This window comes from Quercus robur, chromosome 3 (assembly GCF_932294415.1).
Source record: "Quercus robur chromosome 3, dhQueRobu3.1, whole genome shotgun sequence".
In the NCBI taxonomy this organism is placed as follows: Eukaryota; Viridiplantae; Streptophyta; class Magnoliopsida; order Fagales; family Fagaceae; genus Quercus; species Quercus robur.
In genome coordinates, this window is record NC_065536.1 from 68517587 (window position 1) to 68537542 (window position 19956).

The following is a 19956-nucleotide window of genomic DNA, read 5'->3' on the forward strand; positions in this document are numbered from 1 at the left end:
TCAATTGTTGTTGATTAATCTTAAAGATTTCTATATATATATATACAGTATACACACACATTTATCTCAAGCAAAACTAGATTGGGCCCAGACTGGATCATGGCTCTGCCTTTAAATAAAATCTAATATTCGGTCCATAAAAAGTTGAGTGGGGTGGGGGGATTGACGTGGACCTGAGAGCACCAAACCATATTGAAAGTTGGGCATGATTTACACGTTGCGTTGCATGAGTTTTCTATTGAGTGAGTGAATGCTAAATTCTATTATTTTTGTGTTCCTACCCTACGCAATAGTGCATGCTGCTACATGAAACAACTATCATATATAGTCGCATAATTCTCCCAGATTAACTAACTTTTTTGCTTTTTTTTTTTTTTTTTTTCTTCTTCTTCTTCTTCGTTTTTATATACTAAACTTAATTACAGTTCCTTAGGTTTCTCAAATATAAATTAACGCATGTTAGTAGCGTGAAAAAGCATAATCAATTCCTAAAAAATACTTATTAATACTTTTAATTGGAACTGTAATTAGTGCACACTCTTTGAAATTTGATTTCATTAATGTATTGATTGTTATATAAAAAAAATTTAAAAAAAAAAAGATTAAAAGTTTATTTATATATGTTAAAATTCGGGATGAGATTTAAATTTGTATGTTAATGAAATTAATAATAAAATAATAGATTAAAATTTTATAAATATATTAGAGATACTTTGGGCAAACGTTTAAATAAATCAAATTTTTTATTTCTTTTATATTATGAATTATATGGAAATGATATTTTAATATATTAAATACACCTTATTCATCAATATCCTAAGTTAGTTCTTGTGGGTTATTCATCAAGTACATCTTCTAGATTTCATAAATAATTCAAAGGAGCTGGCTAAAATTTGTCAAAATTAATGGTAATTTATAATGATCATCTTCTATTATAGGGCAAATATACCAAAATTTTTTTAGGTTTTAGTTAACTCAACTGGTAAAGTCTTTAATTATTGAATAAGAGATCTGGAGTTCAATTCTCACTTGCACCAAAAACCTATTGGTGTCTTGGTCTGATAATAAAGAGTTATCATTAAGAGCGGATGCCATAAGTTAAAACTTTCTCAGTATACATTTTTTTTTTTAATATGCAGACTTCAAACCTTAAATCTCTCATTCATATGCCCTTCACCAAATTGGAGCAGATCTCTAAAAACTACTGTGGCCGACATATATAGCATTTAATGCGTTTATATCTGCATGACAAGCTGGTAACATATGTACAATTTGAATCTGAATATCCTAAGATCATGGGAAAGTTTGGAGAAGCTTAATTAATTGCACAATACAAAAGGTGGAGATGAATGGAAATAGTGGAGTTCGGATGATGGTTGCTGTGAATAATTATAGTTGTTTAGCTTAATTTACTTAACCTAAACTAAAGGGTAAAGGGAAAAAGAATGATTAAGTAGCTAGTCATCACGTTCCCCACAAGTGAAGGAAATTAATGCCCCCTAATCCTATGTACGTGCACCTAGAATTTTAGATTCTTGGATGAAGTAAAGGGTTTGTCTTTTATTTTTTTTATTTTAAAGGAAAGAGACGAAGTAAAGTCGTTTTACCTGTTTGGCTCAGTCAGGCAGACGTGTGTGTTAAGCTCAAGGACCTTTTAAAAAATTGGTGAACAAAAAAGCTTATGGTACTAATTAAAAGCCTCTTGTAGCTCTTTTCCAATTTTGCCAAATGGGCTCAAAAATGGCTTAAGCTCCCAAAACCCTTTTATGAGATTCCTAACACAATTTGCAATGCACAATAAGACACAAGTAAAATTATTTTAATTATAAGACTGATTTATGAAATGCCTCTCTCACAATTTTTTTTAAAAAAAAAAAAAAAAAAAAAAGCTTCATTTCACTATTATATGGAAAAACCGTTCTATTTTATAGTCTTATGATATACTTTTTTTTTTCAAATATATCAAGTTTTATTTCCTTTGCCAGGAAATTTTTTTCTTAATTTCTTCTCTAGACAATGCACCAAACAGTTACCCATAACCTTTCACCACTCCATGAACTCTGATAAAAGTTCGAAACCCCAAAATTTCTTTAAGAGTGGACAAAGATTAATTACTAGCAAATTTTAGAATCACATCCTCAGTAGAACTCAAGAATCCAGTCATTAGAATAAAATTCACTATTTTTTTTGTTTGTTTTCCCTAATGATATTAAATCCTTTGATCGTCATCTTTCTCTCTTTTTCAATATGTTTCTTTCCGACACTCTTGATTCTCAAATTTCCCATTGATTAAAGATGTGAATTATGGAATTTGAAGGTATATTTTGAAAAAGAAGTGTAAGAAAAGTGAGCCTGATCTACTCATGTACCATGGTTAGCTTAATTTGCAGCTGCCTAATAATTTGTTCGATCGGAACCTATAAGTTATACTGGTGCTGCATGGTTCAACAAGGATTAGAATATTCTCTAAGGTTTTTAACGTAAATCTACCATGTAATATCTAAAATCATATCAATCTATTTATTTTACCATGCCATTAATAATTTAAAATAAACACACACAAAAAAAGGAAGATAATTAACGTATTTTTTAATATAATAATGATATGGTAAAATCAATTTACCGTTTTCAAAATGGATGTATAGGATTTAAGAACTCCAATAGAGTAATTATAAAAAATCTGGAAATTTTTGATCCATGATAAAGCTACTCTCATTTTGTTTCATATATGGGATATAGGTTTTATTCGTAGAGGAGCCGATATGTTGGCCCATTACCATTTAGCATGGGCTGCTAGCTTCTCCTTAGGCTTGGAGGCTCACTCCATCTCCTCCATCCCTATGTGGGTGTTTCCTGTTGAGAGAGATGGGCTGGTCTTCCCAAGTCATTTTGGTTTTAGTGCTTTTATAAGGCGATTTTGGCCCATTAGCATTGATTTTTAAAATATTTAGGCCCGAAACACTGTTTGGGAAATATATAGCAATATACCACTTTTTTAGGTACTCGAGCTTGCCAAGCTCGAGTATCATGTTTTTTTAATCCACTATCGCCCCATATTCAAGGAGCCCTATAGTGGCGTTTTTAAGCCCTATAGTGACGTTTTCGGGCCCTATAGCGGCGTTTTCTTGCAAAATTTTTTTTATAAGTCCCCATAACAGGTTCAAGGGGCCCTATAGTGGCGTTTTTAAGCCCTATAGTGACGTTTTCGAGCCCTATAGCGGCGTTTTCCTGCAAAATTTTTTTTAGAAGTCCCATAACAGGTTCAAGGGGCCCTATAGTGGCGTTTTTAAGCCCTATAGTGACGTTTTTGAGCCCTATAGCGGCGTTTTACTGCAAAATTTTTTTATAAGTCCCCATAACAGGTTCAAGGGGCCCTATAGTGGCGTTTTTTGGCCCGAAAACGTCACTATAGGGCTTAAAAACGCCACTATAGGGCTCCTTGAATATGGGGCGATAGTGGATTAAAAAAACATGGTACTCGAGCTTGCCAAGCTCGAGTACCTAAAAAAGTGGTATATTGCTATATATTTCCCAAACAGTGTTTCGGGCCTAAATATTTTAAAAATCAATGCTATTGGGCCAAAATCGCCGCTTTTATAATCTCATTCATTCAGCCCAACCAATAATAATAATAATAAATAAATAAAAAGGAGAAGGAAATTTGAATAACGAAAAGAAAAATGCTAAATTTACTAATTATTTTACATCAAACTATTGATTCGATGAGTGATTATTTGTAAATAAAAAAGTAACGTTAGTAATAGGTCTAAATACGAACCAGTAAGAATTTTTCATATCAACCATTTGTAAGAATGTTATAAAATAGTTTATATTTATAGCATTACTCTATAAAAAAAGTTTACTTCAAAACCAATTTAGAAAAAAGAAAATCTTCAATCTGCATGGCAATTGATAAAACTATACACATATACTTTTAGTTACATTACCCATTTAATAAGTTATGTGACTTATTTAAATAATACATGTAAATAGTTTTATGAGCTAGTACATAATGGTTAAGCAAAGATTCCTTTAGATCGATTTGTCAAAAATTTGTGTCCAATAAATAATATAGTACCATGTCTCCTAATTCCCAAAGCCATGTGGTGGGTTTGACATCATAATCAACTTCTCAAATAAAAATAATTTGGGGGTATGGTTGCCTACAAATCACTTTATTTATTTATTTAGAAAAACAAGAGTATTCAAAACTTTTTGAGCACCTGACTATTCTCTTTAGTATATTTACTATTTAGTCTCTTGTCCAACGCATACTTTGTTATTATTAAGAAGAATCCCTTAAGGGTGGCCTTAAGATGCTAATTAGAGGTTTCGGATTTGTTTGGAATCCGTTTATTTTGCTGAAATTGGAAATTTTTTACTGAAAGTACTGTAAATAAAGGTAAAAGTTAGTTGAAATAATACAGTGGGACCTATAAATAATACCAAAAAGTGCAGTGGAGCCCACGAATAGTAGCAAAAATAAACTGAATAGTAAGATAAACTGACTTTTTTAATTTGGAGCCAAACTCACACTTCATCACCATTAAGCTAATCCTTTTGAGGCTTACCAAACATTTTGTAATATCTTTAAGAAGTGAGAAATTTATGCAATTGGAATCCCTTAAAGGTACTCAAACACTATTTAATTTATTACTATCAACAAATGAAAAATCGACAAATTAGAGAATAGAACAAACATTTTAGTTTTAATTCGTTTAGCCACCAAAAGAAATATGGAAGTGCAAGAAGCAACTTAGGGAACAAAAGCAAAAAGAAAAAAAATGCAACCAACTGTCAACATACAAGTTGACAATAATAAATTAATAAAGTAGAAATGATAATGATGATATACAACTTGAAGATCTAGAATTTCAACCCGGTACCTTGAAACTTCTCTTGGGTGATATGGTCTAATTTTTCAATCATCTCGTCTGTCAAATGGTTCACCCAGTCTCCAACCTCACCTCGCCGAAAAAAATTGCTATTCTCCTCCCCAGATGACAATTTTCCACTTTTATTCACCTCCAAGTTGCTCAAATTGTCAAAACTACACAACCTTAGGATATCATCCCCTACACCTTTTGCCTCTTCTTCTGAGGATAAAGGACAGCCCAAGAACTCAGCTAGTTTCCTCAAATGGACAGTGGGCTGCTCTTTCATTTCCTCAAACTTCAAAAAAAGTACCCTTTCAGGGTTTTCTAAGCTTTCCTTCCAATAGCCCAAAACATGGTCCCAATAAGGCCCATACAAACTCACTCCCCTACAAAACTTATCAAAAGCCTCTTGAAGTGAATTGGGGCCTTTACTGGCTGGTGATCTCAAGCCGTTTGTGAAGTGCCAAAGTGACACAAAAGTGTCCTTAGGGTTCCTACTCAAATACACAATCTTGCAAGACGAGTCCTTTGTTGACATTGGTAATGACACATAAGGTAAATGAGTTGAAAAGAGCCTTGGAGAGGCAAAGGAAGTGAGGTCTGGGACTTGGTTTTCAGTGTAGAGATTGATATCCAAGAAGGGTACAAGAACATGAGGATTATTCGTGAGGAGAGGGTGGTGTTTTTGAGGGTTGGGATAGTGCACACGGTTCACCAAGGAAAACAAGAGGGCTTTCAACCAAGTGGTGCCGGCTTTGGGAGTGGTAACAAGGATGATATCAGTGTCATGAGCTTGGAAGTGTTTTTGGAATGATAGAACACCTTGCATGTACCTAGTTATGATCCAACAACCTTGGTACTGATGCAGGTTATTTGTAACCCAGCCTTTCTCTGTAGGTAAGGAGGATATGAAGTTTCTGCATTCTTGGGTCACTTCATCTTCTTTCAAGTATTTGGGAAGAGGAGGAATAGATGGTTGTTGTGTAGGCATGGTAGTGATCAGAGAACTAATATGAGAATTAAGGGTGGGAGTCTCACCTTGATATAAAGCAAACCACCAACACCAATCCCCTCTCTCCCCCCAAGGCAAATCTAGCTGGAAAGGTTGTTCCCCAAATTTTTGATATATTAATCATTTATAAATTTATAATATGAATAACAACATTTTACCATTTTTTTAATTAAAAAATATAAAACATTTTTTAAGTCATACAAATCTAACTCTTGACATGTCTCTAGATTCCGGAGATAATATTTTATACAAGTATAAAAATCATAAAATGTCAAAACTCTAAACCTTGGACATAAGTTTTTTTAAGAAAATAAAGTGCAAAAACTGGAAAACTTGTCATTTTTTAAGTTACCACATTTTAACTACTTATTTTAGTTATAATTTATTCTTGATGGCTATCTAGTTATTGAGGTCAAAAAAAAAAAAAAAAAAAAGCAAAAAAAGACAAAAGATTTGTATTGTATTTTAAGTTTTAAAATAAATGTAACTCAATTAAACTTAGATATTTGAAATATTTAACCCTAAAATTTAAAGTTTTTTTTTTAAAAGTTATTATGTTTTAAGCGTGTGTATTTTGAGTATTTAAACAATGGATATAAAATAGTTCTTTTTTCGTAAGAGTAGTATAGAAGATGATGATGATGATGATAATAATAATAATTTATGATGATATATTTTAATAATTTAGAAAGTACAAATGTTTTTTATTAAAATTTATATAATCTTACATGAAATGATGATATGCAATAGAAACTTATCATGTTAAGAAAATTCAAAAGAAAATGAATCAAGAATTCAGTCATTAAATCTCACACATTTGAAGGAAAGAAATGCACACACATGCACGTATAAGTACTATATGTAAATGCGTGTGTATTTATATAAAATGTAAATTATATATATATATATATATATATATGTGTGTGTGTGTGTGTATCAGTGTATGTTTTGTGTCAATATTATTATAGCCCAAATCTCACTCCATCCCACCCGCAATACCTAAAGAAAAATAAAGAAAGAAAGAAGAATGTGCCAAACTCTAGAGATGAAAGAGTAAAATAAATAAAGGAGAAACAACAAGATTTGGATTTTGTAATGTCTCTAGTGTTTGTTTGTAGTACTGCTCAAGTGCTCATCCGTACCTTTCATGGAATCAGAGTGGATGAGTGACTTGACAGTGTGCATCTCTAGGAAATTTTAATTTATGGGTAGAAGATTGACGAGAACCAATTCCCACCACTTTTAATGTGGGAGAGGAAGGTTAACAAAGTAAAAGTTAAAAAAAATAAAAAAATAAAAAAATAAAAAAGTAATCCAATGATTAAGATTAAAGGTTCTTTAAATCCAAACTCTTCAAAGTAGTATTGCATGGTGCACCACATCTCAATTCACGAATAAAGCAAGATAGTGACTTGACAAGTCATTTATTTACCAAGCTAATCAAATTCTAGGACAAGATTGAGCTAGCTAGCTAAACTTGGAAATATAAGTTTAACCCGAGCTTGACGTATTCTGATGAGCTCATTTTATTTTGTTTATTGTATAAAAAGAAGAAGATATTTTAAAATGTTTTATGTTCTTTTTTGAAATAAAAATAAGTTCATTATAATGGAGATACTCGAGTTAAGCAGATGCTCTATAAGTTAAAACAATTAAAGGACCGAAATCTTGGCCTAGCATATTCATGAGTTGTACCATATATAGTATAAAATCAATACAATTTTTCTTTTTTCTTTTTTTGAGAAAAAGGTAAGCAGAAATCAATCAATAGCATTTAAGCAAATTCTAGAGACATTTATTCCTTTATTTGGCCAATCAAATTGGATATCCTATTTTATAAGGTATGGCCTATTAAGATTAAAATTGAACAAAAAATGCACACATAATTAATTTGGAGGGGACAGTTGGGGTATGGACAACTTCAACTTGCATGTAATACAAACAAATGGCCATCCATTTTGCACTGTATTAATATTCATCATGAGGGATTATAAAATTACCATCGTGTTTCATGACTATCAGACCTTTGATTATTTTATGTCATGCGTATAGACTAATAGCTATCTAGTATACAAGTATAACTATAATATCGTGCATGTTTGAAAGGTTAAATTTTGCCTTTTCCTATTATAATTTATTAATAAAGGATTTGTACTATTAGTACAACAAAGAGTTAAAGAAAAAGAAAAAGAAAAAGAAAAGGTAAACAGTTTGTGGGGGTTAGGTTTGAATTTCAATTTCCTTAGTTTTGTCTAGATCTCTGCAACCTTTGCTCTCTCTCTAGGGTTTGAGTTGATAAGATAGGTTGAAGAAGGAAGTTTGGTGGATAAAAAAGAAAAAATTTGGAGAGAGGATAAATTTTTTTTTTTTTTTTTTTTCAAGAAAAAGATTATTTAAATGATATAAAGAGAGAAAATAAAGAGGTTGTTGGAGCTTATTACTTAGAAAGAAGACTGTTACATAAACTTTCGATGAAAATTTAAGCTATTTTTGGAGATTATCTTATGCTGTACACAAAGATGCAAAATTAGGTGCTATAAAGCCTATAACAAAATGAAAAACTGATCAAATTAATACTGCCATAGTCAATTATCTATAATAAAAAATAAATAAATAAAACACTCCCATATAGTCCCTCCCTAGATAGCATCTTTTGCATGTGTTAAGGATGATTCTCTCAAGATGCATGGTATCTTGTGCATCGATTGGGATTGACACATCAAATAATTTATTTAGATAGAAGACCAACCAAAAAGAAGCCAAGAATGCCTTTTGAGTTAAGCATATATTATTAGGTGCAGATATTGATTAAGAATCTCTAAAATTCTTAAAAATAATTAAGTCAAATCCTATCCATCTATATTTTAAAATGGGTGTATTAAAATTTTGCATATTATCAACATTTTTTTTATAAGTAAATAATGAGAGAAAGAGAGATTAAATTAGTTTGAATTACAAACATGAAATATTACAACAACAAAAAAAAGGCAATTATCATTGGGTTAACACAAAATATACCATTACCACGTTGTCAATATTTAAATAAAAGTTTGTGATACTTTTCAGAATACGAATTTACAAAACAAATGATTATTTGTTCATTTGAATATCAGATATTAAAGTACTTACTTAATGAGTTTCATCACTAACATATTCTTGATTGCTTTAACAAATTAAAACAAAAAGAAAAGGCTTTAGGTATTTACTTTTTGGGGTTTCAACTTTCAAATATTTGAATAGCAATTTTATCATCTTAGCTTAATTTTTAGCTAGCTTCAGCAGTGTTATAGTTACAAGTTCTGTGCATTTAATATATACTTAATTTCACTCATAACTTGTGAACTATATAATTGGGTGAGACCCACGAGTCATGAAAAAAAAAAAAACATGATACATATAAAAAATAAAAAAAACTAAGGAAAGGCAAATCTAGAGGCATAGCTAAACAACCCAAAATCATATCTCAATAATATATTTGGAATTTCATTCAACTTAGCATGCGTATATTCTATAAGAGGTTGACAATTGTTCTTTGACTAAATGAATTTTTATGGAGGTTGAAAATTTGTGACGAATGAATGAATTTTATTGACCTTGGATAACATTTAAGTATTATTATTTTTGATATTATACTTCTGTTTTTCAATTAAATTTAATTATGTAGTCTCAGAATTGTGACTATACACAAGAAAATGCATTGCAATACGTGACATGGTTGTGCTGCATCTAACAATCTGCCATGATGGAGTTGAGGACGTGATACACGCATTGTGGGGCTGCCAGGTCCTTAAAGAAGTTTGGTGGGAAGAACCTTGCCTCAGGAATCAACTGGCTTGCCTCAGGAATCAACTGGCTGTACAGTTCGTGGATTTCAGGGACTTATGGCTTGGAATTTCTAGCAACAACGATCATTCCTTGGCTGATCGGTTTGCATATGTTGCATGGAGTATATGGCACAATCGTAATGCTCTTAGATTGAAGAATACCTGTATCCCGTACAATAAAATCTATGCGGACATGTAGGACCATGTCAAGGAGTTTCGCACAGCCAAAAACTCAACAAAGCTAGCGAACCATGATTCGATGGCTCAGCCCATAATCTCTGAACCCACTCTTTGGAAGCCTCCTCAGAGCCCTTTTTGCAAAATTAACTTCGACGACGCTGTGTTCCAGGACCAGAAAATGGCGGGTATTGGAGTAGTGATAAGGAATCCTAATGGCCATGTCATTGGTGCACTCTCAGATAGGATTTTCCTCCCTGCTACAGTGGACGAAGTTGAGGCTCTTGCTTGTAGAAAAGCAATTTCCTTTGCTTTGGATCTTGGCGTTGAGAATGTAGTTCTTGAAGGTGATTCTAAGACTATTATCCAAGCTCTCAATTCAGACTCTTCCTGTGCCAGTTCCTACGGCCATATCATTGATGATATCAGAGTTTGTGCTCTTGGTTTTACTTCTATTAGCTTTTCTCATGTAAAAAGACAGGGGAACACTATTGCTGATAGTTTGGCAAAACTAGCAAAGTTGTCCCTTTGTCCTAGTTTTTGGACTGATGGCCTCCCTAGGGACATCCATTCTCTTGTAACTGCTGACAGGTGCTTCTGTTGATCTATTGGAATCTTGGTATTGTTTCTCAAAAAAAAAAAAAAAAATTTAATTAAGGAAACTAAGGTATAACACTTATACAACTGTATTTAAAATTTTCTTATGGAGTATCTATAAAATTATAAACCTCTTTTTGTTCTAATTTCTTTTTAATTTTTTATAATCCAATAGTCAATGATTGAATCATGGATATATCCATTAAAAATCTAAGAAACATCAATTGAGGTATAAGACTCTTAACTAAAATATAAACCTTACTACATTCTCATCAATGAGAATGCTTAACTCTATTTTTAATACTTTTTTAAGACGCGAAACACATAATTTTAATTACAACTTTTCCTGTCTCAATATATAAATTAGCCAAAAAATAGGTCCTCCCATGAAAAAAAAATAAAAAGACCAGTACTGTCACTAAATTATAAAAAGCTTTTTGCAATTTACTTCTCTGGATCACCATATGTACACTGCAACCATAAATTCAAGAGAACAAAAAACATAGAAGGTTGAACTCAATTAAAAGCAGAGCTGGAAGCAAATATTTAAAAACATTCAAATACTACTGGGGCCGGCGTTAATACAAAAATCAGGTCAAGTCATATAACATGGATTTTTATACTTTGGTCGAGAGACCCCTAGCTCTTTGATTCACAAAAACAGCAAGGATAGACCCAGATTGTTGTATCTGAGCACCATCATCAAACCAAAAAAAAGAGAGAAGAAGATAGAAGTGACATTAATGCAAGGCTTTTTATTTAAGAGACCACAATATTCCTGTTAATTAAAAAGATGAAAATCAAAATTTGTGAAATGTTAGTGGACAAACTTTTGTGAAATGACATGCATGGATTACAGCAATTGGACTTTCCTTTGAGCATTGGACATTAGTGTATGGAAATACTAAGGATTCCACAGGTACATGGGACTCACTTCTTAACTGTGAGAGATCCACTCCCTGATATATGGGCACAAGAGATATAAATGATGGTATTGGACATATCCAACACACTTCTATAGTTGTATGGGACCTGCGCTCGTACATTATTGAAGCTGTCGAGCAAGAAGGATACATTATTGAAGCCAAGATAATGTACTTTTTGGACTATCATTGATCTATATGACCCATAATCCACTCAATACTTGAGCTTCAGAGATGCTTTAATTTAGTGGCGATTATTATATTTATATGATTCAATAATCACATTCACAGGTGTATATGACATACCCAAAATCATATTGACATGCATAAACCAAAAACACGTTTTATTATTATATAATCTAGGGTAGAGAAATTAGAGTAAAAGAACGACTATTTTATTTGGAAGCCTACCCAGATCTCAACGTAAATTCATTGACATAATAATTAAAGAGGCTTTAGAAAATAATAATAATTAATGAATTAATAATAATTATTATGATGCAACTTGAAAAGAGCATCGAATAACCAAGTTTTAATCTCCAAGAAGGGCACATGAACATGAGAGCAAGCTGTTCGTGAGCAAAGCAGGCATGAATTTTACGTTGTCATGGGGTCCGAATATTGAACCCTATCTGATCACCAAGGCTAACAACATAGTTATCAACCAAATAATGTCCCATCCCAAAATATCAAGTCGTATTAATTTAATTAGGTCATAGTATTATAGGGTCAAATAATTGTAGATACATTTGTCCCTATAAATTATTTATTATTTCCAATTCCATATATATATATATATATATAAGCGAATATTCTATTTCGAAATAGTTTTCCCTAGCTATTTCATAGAAGGGGCTTGTGGGATTATAGTCATAGACAAGTTGCTTGGTTTAAAAATTTGATAAACAAAGTGACAATTGTATTTGGACTGTGATTCACAAGATAGATTCTATTAAGCATTTAGGTTATGATTAAAACTTTTGTGCAAACAATTATGTAGCAACCCATCCACTATAGTCACTTCAAAAGACAAATTAAAGCTCGTTAATCAGACTATAGTGCTGCTAATAATAGACTGATAATATAGGTTAAAAACGTCAATTCCAAAAGATTAAGAAGGGGTCTGATATATGATATTTTTCTAGTACCATATCACTCATAATTCCTCAAAGCAGCGTGAAATGTACCACTCATATCACATGCATGCATGAACGTACCTTCAGTTACCGGACCCATTTCGAACTTTTTTTTTGTTTGTTTTGTCTTTCGCACTTTTTTCTTTTTATATAATTCATTGCGATTCCACCAATTAATTGAGGCCTAAGTGTTTCACAATTAAATTGCATTTCCAATATGTTACTGTCACCAAAAAGAAAGAGAGCAAGCATCTAATTATACCGGTGCTGCATGGTTCAACAAGGATTAGAATATTCTCTAAGGTTTTTAAGGTAAATCTACCATGTAATATCTAAAATCATATCAATCTATTTATTTTACCATGTCATTAATAATTTAAAATAAACACACACAAAAAAAGGAAGATAATAATATAATAATGATATGGTAAAATTAATTTACTGTTTTCCAAATGGATGTATAGGATTTAAGAACCCCAATAGAGTAATTATAAAAAAATCTGGAAATTTTTGATCCATGATAAAGCTACTCTCATTTTGTTTCATATATGGGATATAGGTTTTATTCGTAGAGGAGCCCATATGTTGGCCCATTACCATTTAGCATGGGCTGCTAGCTTCGCCTTAGGCTTGGAGGCTCACTCCATCTCCTCCATCCCCATGTGGGTGTTTCCTGTTGAGAGAGATGGGCTGGTCCTCCAAGTCATTTTGGTTTTAGTGCTTTTATAATCTCATTCATTCAGCCCAACCAATAATAATAATAAATAAATAAATAAAAGAAGGAAATTTGAATAACGAAAAGAAAAATGCTAAATTTACTAATTATTTTACATTTTTTTTTTACAAACTATTGATTCGATGAGTGATTATTGATAAATAAAAAAGTGATGTTAGTAATAGGTTGAGTGATTATTGATAAATAAAAAAGTGACTTTAGTAATAGGTCTAGATACGAACCAGTAAGAATTTTTCATATCAACCGTTTGTAAGAATGTTGTAAAATAGTTTATGTCTGTAACATTACTCTATAAAAAAAGTTTACTTCAAAACCAATTTAGAAAAAAAAAAAAAAATCTTCAATCTATGTGGCAATCAATAAAACTATACACATATTTTTAGTTACATTACCCATTTAATAAGTTATGTGACTTATTTAAATAATACACGTAAATAGTTTTATGAGCTAGTACATAATGGTTAAGCAAAGATTCCTTTAGATCGGTTTGTCAAAAATTTGTGTCCAATAAATTATATAGTACCATGTCTCCTAATTCCCAAAGCCATGTGGCGGGTTTGACATCAGAATCAACTTCTCAAATAAAAATAATTTTGGGGTATGGTTGCCTACAAATCACTTTGTTTATTTATTTAGAAAAACAAGAGTATTTAAAACTTTTTGAGCACTGACTATTCTTTTTAGTATACGTATTATTTAGGCTTTTTAGTATACGTATTATTTAGGCTTTTGTCCGACGCATACTAGGTTATTATTAAGAAGAATCCCTTAAGGGTGGCCTTAAGATGCTCATTGGAGGTTTCGGATTTGTTTGGTATTCGCTTATTTTGTTGAAATTAAAAACTTTTTACTGAAAGTATTGTAAATAAAGGTAAAAGTTAGCTGAAATAATATAGTGGGACTCATAAATAATACCAAAAAGTGCAGTGGAGCCCATGAATAATAGCAAAAATAAGCTGAATAATAAAATAAACTGACTTTTTAATTTGGAGCCAAACTCACACTTCATCGTTACACTTTAGAAACAATTAAGCTAATCCTTTTGAGGCTTTCCAAACATTTTGTAATTTCTTTAAGAAGTGAGAAATTTATGCAATTGGAATCCCTTAAAGTACTCAAACACTATTTAGTTTATTACTATCAACAAATGAAAGATCGACAAATTAGAGAATAGAACAAACATTTTAATTTTAATTCGCTTAGCCACCAAAAGAAATATGGAAGTGCAAGAAGCTACTTAGGGAACAAAAAAAAAAAAAAAAAAAAAAATGCAACCAACTGTCAACATACAAGTTGACAATAATAAATTAATAAAGTAGAAATGATAATGATGATATACAACTTGAAGATCTAGAATTTCAACCCGGTACCTTGAAACTTCTCTTGGGTGATACGGTCTAATTTTTCAATCATCTCATCTGTCAAATGGTTCACCCAGTCTCCAGCCTCACCTCGCCGAAAAAATATGCTATTCTCCTCCCCAGATGACAATTTTCCACTTTTATTCACCTCCAAGTTGCTCAAATTGTCAAAACTACACAACCTTAGGATATCATCCCCTACACCTTTTGCCTCTTCTTCTGAGGATAAAGGACAGCCCAAGAACTCGGCTAGTTTCCTCAAATAGGCAGTGGGCTGCTCTTTCATTTCCTCAAACTTCAAAAAAAGTACCCTTTCAGGGTTTTCTAAGCTTTCCTTCCAATAGCCCAAAACATGGTCCCAATAAGGCCCATACAAACTCACTCCCCTACAAAACTTATCAAAAGCCTCTTGAAGTGAATTGGGGCCTTTACTTGCTGGTGATCTCAAGCTGTTTGCGAAGTGCCAAAGTGACACAAAAGTGTCCTTAGGGTTCCTACTCAAATACACAATCTTGCAAGCCGAGTCCTTTGTAGACATTGGTAGTGACACATAAGGTAAATGAGTTGAAAAGAGCCTTGGAGAGGCAAAGGAAGTGAGGTCTGGGACTTGGTTTTCAGTGTAGAGATTGATATCCAAGAAGGGTACAAGAACATGAGGATTATTCGTGAGGAGAGGGTGGTGTTTTTGAGGGTTGGGATAGTGCACACGGTTCACCAAGGAAAACAAGAGGGCTTTCAACCAAGTGGTGCCGGCTTTGGGAGTGGTAACAAGGATGATATCAGTGTCATGAGCTTGGAAGTGTTTTTGGAATGATAGAACACCTTGCATGTACCTAGTTGAGATCCAACAACCTTGGTACTGATGGAGGTTATTTGCAACCCAGCCTTTCTCTGTGGGTAAGGAGGATATTAAGTTTCTGCATTCTTGGGTCACTTCATCTTCTCTTAAGTATTTGGGAAGGGGAGGAGGAATAGATGGTTGTTGTGTAAGCATGGTAGTGATCAGAGAACTAATATGAGAATTAAGGGTGGGAATCTCACCTTGATATAAAGCAAACCACCAACACCAACCCCCTCTATCCCCCCAAGGCAAATCTAGCTGGAAAGGTTGTTCCCCAAAATTTTGATAAATTAATCATTTATAAATTTATAATATGAATAACAACGACATTTTACCATTTTTTTAATTAAAAAATATATAACATTTTTTAAGTCATACAAATCTAACCCTTGACATGTCTAAACCTTGGACATAAGTTATTTTAAGAAAATGAAGTGCAAAAACTGGAAAACTTGTCATTTTTTAAGTTTCCACATTTTAACTATTTATTTTAGTTATAATTTATTCTTGATGGCTATCTAGTTAATGAGGACATTCTTCGAAAACACAACACCCCCCTTCCCCCCCCCCCCCCCCCCCCCCCCAAAAAAAAAAAAGAAAAGCAAAAAAAGACAAAAGATTTGTATTGTATTTTAAGTTTTAAATTAAATGTAACTCAATTAAACTTAGATATTTCAAATATTTAACCCTAAAATTTAAAGTTTTTCTTTTAAGTTTTTATGTTTTAAGTGTGTATTTTGAGTATTTAAAAAATGGATAAAAAATAGTTCTATTTTCTTAAGAGTATAATAATAATTTATGATGATATATTTTAATAATTTAGAAAGTACAAATATTTTTAATTCAAATTTATATAATCTTACATGAAATGATGATATGTAATAGAAACTTACCATGTTAAGAAAAAACAAAAGAAAATGAATCAAGAGTTCAGTCATTAAATCTCACACATTTGAAGGAAAGACACACACGCATGCATGTATAAGTATATATAAATGCATGTGTATTATATAATGTGTGCGTGTGTGTTTTGTGTCAATATTATTATAGCCCAAATCTTATTCCATCCCACCCGCAATACCTAAAGAAAAAGAAAGAAAGAAAGAAGAATGTGCCAAACTCTAGAGATAAAAGAGTAAAATAAATTAAGGAAAAACAACAAGATTTGGATTTTGTAATGTGTCTAGTGTTTGTTTTTAAGAGGCACTCTCAAGGACATGAATGCGCCAATAGTAGTGGCAGTACGGCTCATCGCACCTTTCATGGAAACAGAGTGGATGAGTGACTTGACAGTGTGCATCTCTAGGAAATTTTAATTTATGGGCAGAAGATAGAGGAGAGCCGATACCCACCACTTGTAATGTGGGAGAGGAAGGTTAACAAAGTAAAAGTTAAAAAAAAAAAAAAAAAAAAACAAAACAAAAAACAAAACTAATCCAATGATTAAGATTAAAGGTTCTTTAAATCCAAACTCTTCAAAGTAGTATTGCATGGTGCACCAGATCTCAATCCACAAATAAAGCAAGATAGTGACTTGACAAGTCATTTATTTACCAAGCTAATCAAATTCTAGGAAAAGATTGAGCTAGCTAAACTTGGAAATTTAAGTTTAATCCGAACTTGACAAGCTCATTTTATTTTGTTTATTGTATAAAAAGAAGAAAATATTTTAAAATGGCTTATATTCTTTTTTTAAAAATAAAAATAAGTTCATCATAATGAAGATACTCGAGTTAAGCAGATGATCTATAAGTTATAACTTAAAGGACCGAAATCTTGGCCTAGCATATTCATGAGTTGTACCATATATAGTATGAAATCAATACAATTTTTTTTTTTTTTTTTTTTTTGAGAAAAGGGTCAGCGGAAATCAATCGATAGCATTTAAGCAAATTCTGGAAACATTTATTCCTTTATTTGGCCATTCAAATTGGATATCCTATTTTATAAGGTATGGCCTATTAAGATAAAAAGTGAACGAAAAATGCACACATAATTAATTTGGAGGGGACAGTTGGGGTATAGACAACTTCGACTTGCATGTAATACAAACAAATGGCCATCCATTTTGCACTGTATTAATATTCATCATGAGGGATTATAAAATTACCAGTGGCAGAACCAGAAATTTATTTTTGGAGGGCCATATATAATTTGTTTTTTATGTGTATTAAATCTAAAATGTTTCTCAAAAAAAAAATTAAATCTAAAATAGTAACATGCAATTAAAGGAGTCAGTTTCATATTGAAAACTATTTCGATTTAGTTAAAGGAACGATATATTTTAGTACCAGTCAATACCGGTGTACCATTTTAGAATTAGCGCTATATATATATATATTCAATTAGAAAATCATAATAAATAATTAAGAGTTTTTAAAAATATAAACCCTTCATTACTTTTTTTAATGTGAATAAACCCTTAATTACTTCTTCATACTACCTTAATCATATTTATTTATAAAAAAACTGTATATATTGACCCATTAATCTAACAAATAAAAATAATAATGAATTTTTTTTTTTGGTTAAGAAAATAATAATGAATATAGTTTAAAAACATTGCCAAAATAAACATGAATTAAAGAATAAAATATTACATGTACTGGTGTCTGGTGTACACTCTAGAACCATAAAATAAAAAGATGAGTTAAAAAGTAAAAATTGTACTAAAAAAAACTCTTCACACCTAGTAATTACTTACACCTATAGCCTACCCATCTTATCTGGCTGACACAAGCAAACAAAAGAAGCAAAGTGACATCAAAAAAAGAAAGAAATGGCTGGAACCAAGACAAGGTTTGGGAACAAAAGTTTAAAAGTTAAAGCTTGATAAAAGAAAAAGAAGAAAGAAGTAGCAGCACTAGCAGATAACGAGGAAGACGATTTGTAGTTAACGAAGAAACAGCAGTAGTGGTTGACCAAGAAGGCACAGTAAACGCCGACCAAGAAGAAACAACCATGGTCGATGAACAAGAAACAACAGTTACAGATGAAACATGCTATTTTTTCAAAAATTTTGGGGGGGCCAAGGCCCCCTTCGGTCCTCATGTGGCTCCGCCACTGAAAATTACCATCGTGTTTCATGACTATCAAACCTTTGATTATTTTATATCATGCGTATAGACTAATAGCTATCTAGTATACAAGTATATCTATAATATCGTGCATGTTTGAAAGGTTAAATTTTGCCTTTTCCTATTATAATTTATTAATAAAGGATTTGTACTATTAGTACAACAAAGAGTTAAAGAAAAAGAAAAGAAAAAAAAAAAAGGCAAACAGATCTCTGCAATCTGTTTGAATTTCAATTTCCTTAGTTTTGTCTAGATCTCTGCAATCTTTGCTCTCTCTCTAGGGTTTGAGTTGATAAGATAGGTTGTAGAAGGAAGTTTGGTGGATAAAAAAAATATATTTTGGAGGATAAATGGTTTTTTTTTTAAGAAAAAGATTATTTAAATGAAATAAATAGAGAAAATAAAGAGGTTGTTGGAGCTTACTTAGAAAGAAGACTGTTACATAAATTTTGGATGAAAATTTAAGTTATTTTTGGAGATTCTCTTATGCTGTACACAAAGATGCAAAATTAGGTGCTATAAAGCCTATAACAAAATGAAAAACTGATCAAATCAATACTGCCATAGTCAATTATCTATAATAATAAATAAATAAATGGATTTTACTAATGTATGTTCTAAGGGTACACATTAATTTCCATTTTTTGAAAAAAATTTCTCAAGAATTTAAAAAGTAATGACAACTTCTTCAATTTCCGAGAAAATGTTTCAAAAAATAAAAAACTGGACCCATAAATAAAACACTCCCATGTAGTCCCTCCCTAGATAGCATCTTTTGCATGTGTTAAGGATGATTCTCTCAAGATGCATGGTATCTTGTGCATCGATTGGGATTGACACATCAAGTAATTTATTTAGATAGAAGATCAACCAAAAAGAAGCCAAGAATGCCTTTTGAGTTAAGCATATATTATTAGGTGCTTTTAAAGATATTGATTAAGGTTTTCAAAAAAAAAAAAAAAAAAAAAGATACTGATTAAGAACCTCTAAAATTCTTAAAAATAATTTAGTCAAATCCTATCCATCTATATTTTAAAATGGGTGAATTAAAATTTTTCATATCATCAACATTTTTTTTTTATAAGTAAATAATGAGAGAAAGAGAGATTAAATTAATTTGAATCACAAACATGAAATATTACAACAAAAAAAGGCAGTTATCATTAGGTTAACACAAAATATACCGGTAATGACCAAATTTGAGTCCCTGGCCCAAGATAAATGGACTTAGGCCCAAAATAATGAATTTGTAGAGAGTGAGTTGGAAAACTAGACTAAAATGAGTTGGATAGTAAACTAAAATCACAAGAATAGGAAGATAGATTGACTTTTCAGGAGAAAATCGTCCTCGGTACAATCCGAAGAGATCAATTCTTATATATTTCACACAAGTTT

General features: G+C 31.6%; 3 protein-coding genes across 3 annotated transcripts; 1 reads left to right on the plus strand and 2 right to left on the minus strand.

The window, feature by feature from the left end:
• Positions 1-4785: 4785 nt before the first annotated feature.
• On the minus strand, positions 4786-15752 carry LOC126719078 (cytosolic sulfotransferase 5-like). Its single transcript, XM_050421637.1, has 2 exons — positions 15685-15752; positions 4786-5915 (listed from the first exon to the last, which is right to left on the minus strand). The coding sequence occupies exon 2, from the start codon at positions 5866-5868 to the stop codon at positions 4867-4869; it is 1002 nt and encodes a 333-aa protein (XP_050277594.1). The 5' UTR covers positions 5869-5915; positions 15685-15752; the 3' UTR covers positions 4786-4866.
• On the plus strand, positions 9973-10494 carry LOC126720005 (uncharacterized). Its single transcript, XM_050422490.1, has one exon. The coding sequence runs from the start codon at positions 9973-9975 to the stop codon at positions 10492-10494; it is 522 nt and encodes a 173-aa protein (XP_050278447.1).
• On the minus strand, positions 14395-15705 carry LOC126719077 (cytosolic sulfotransferase 5-like). The gene has a single exon (XM_050421636.1). The coding sequence runs from the start codon at positions 15635-15637 to the stop codon at positions 14633-14635; it is 1005 nt and encodes a 334-aa protein (XP_050277593.1). The 5' UTR covers positions 15638-15705; the 3' UTR covers positions 14395-14632.
• Positions 15753-19956: the final 4204 nt, after the last annotated feature.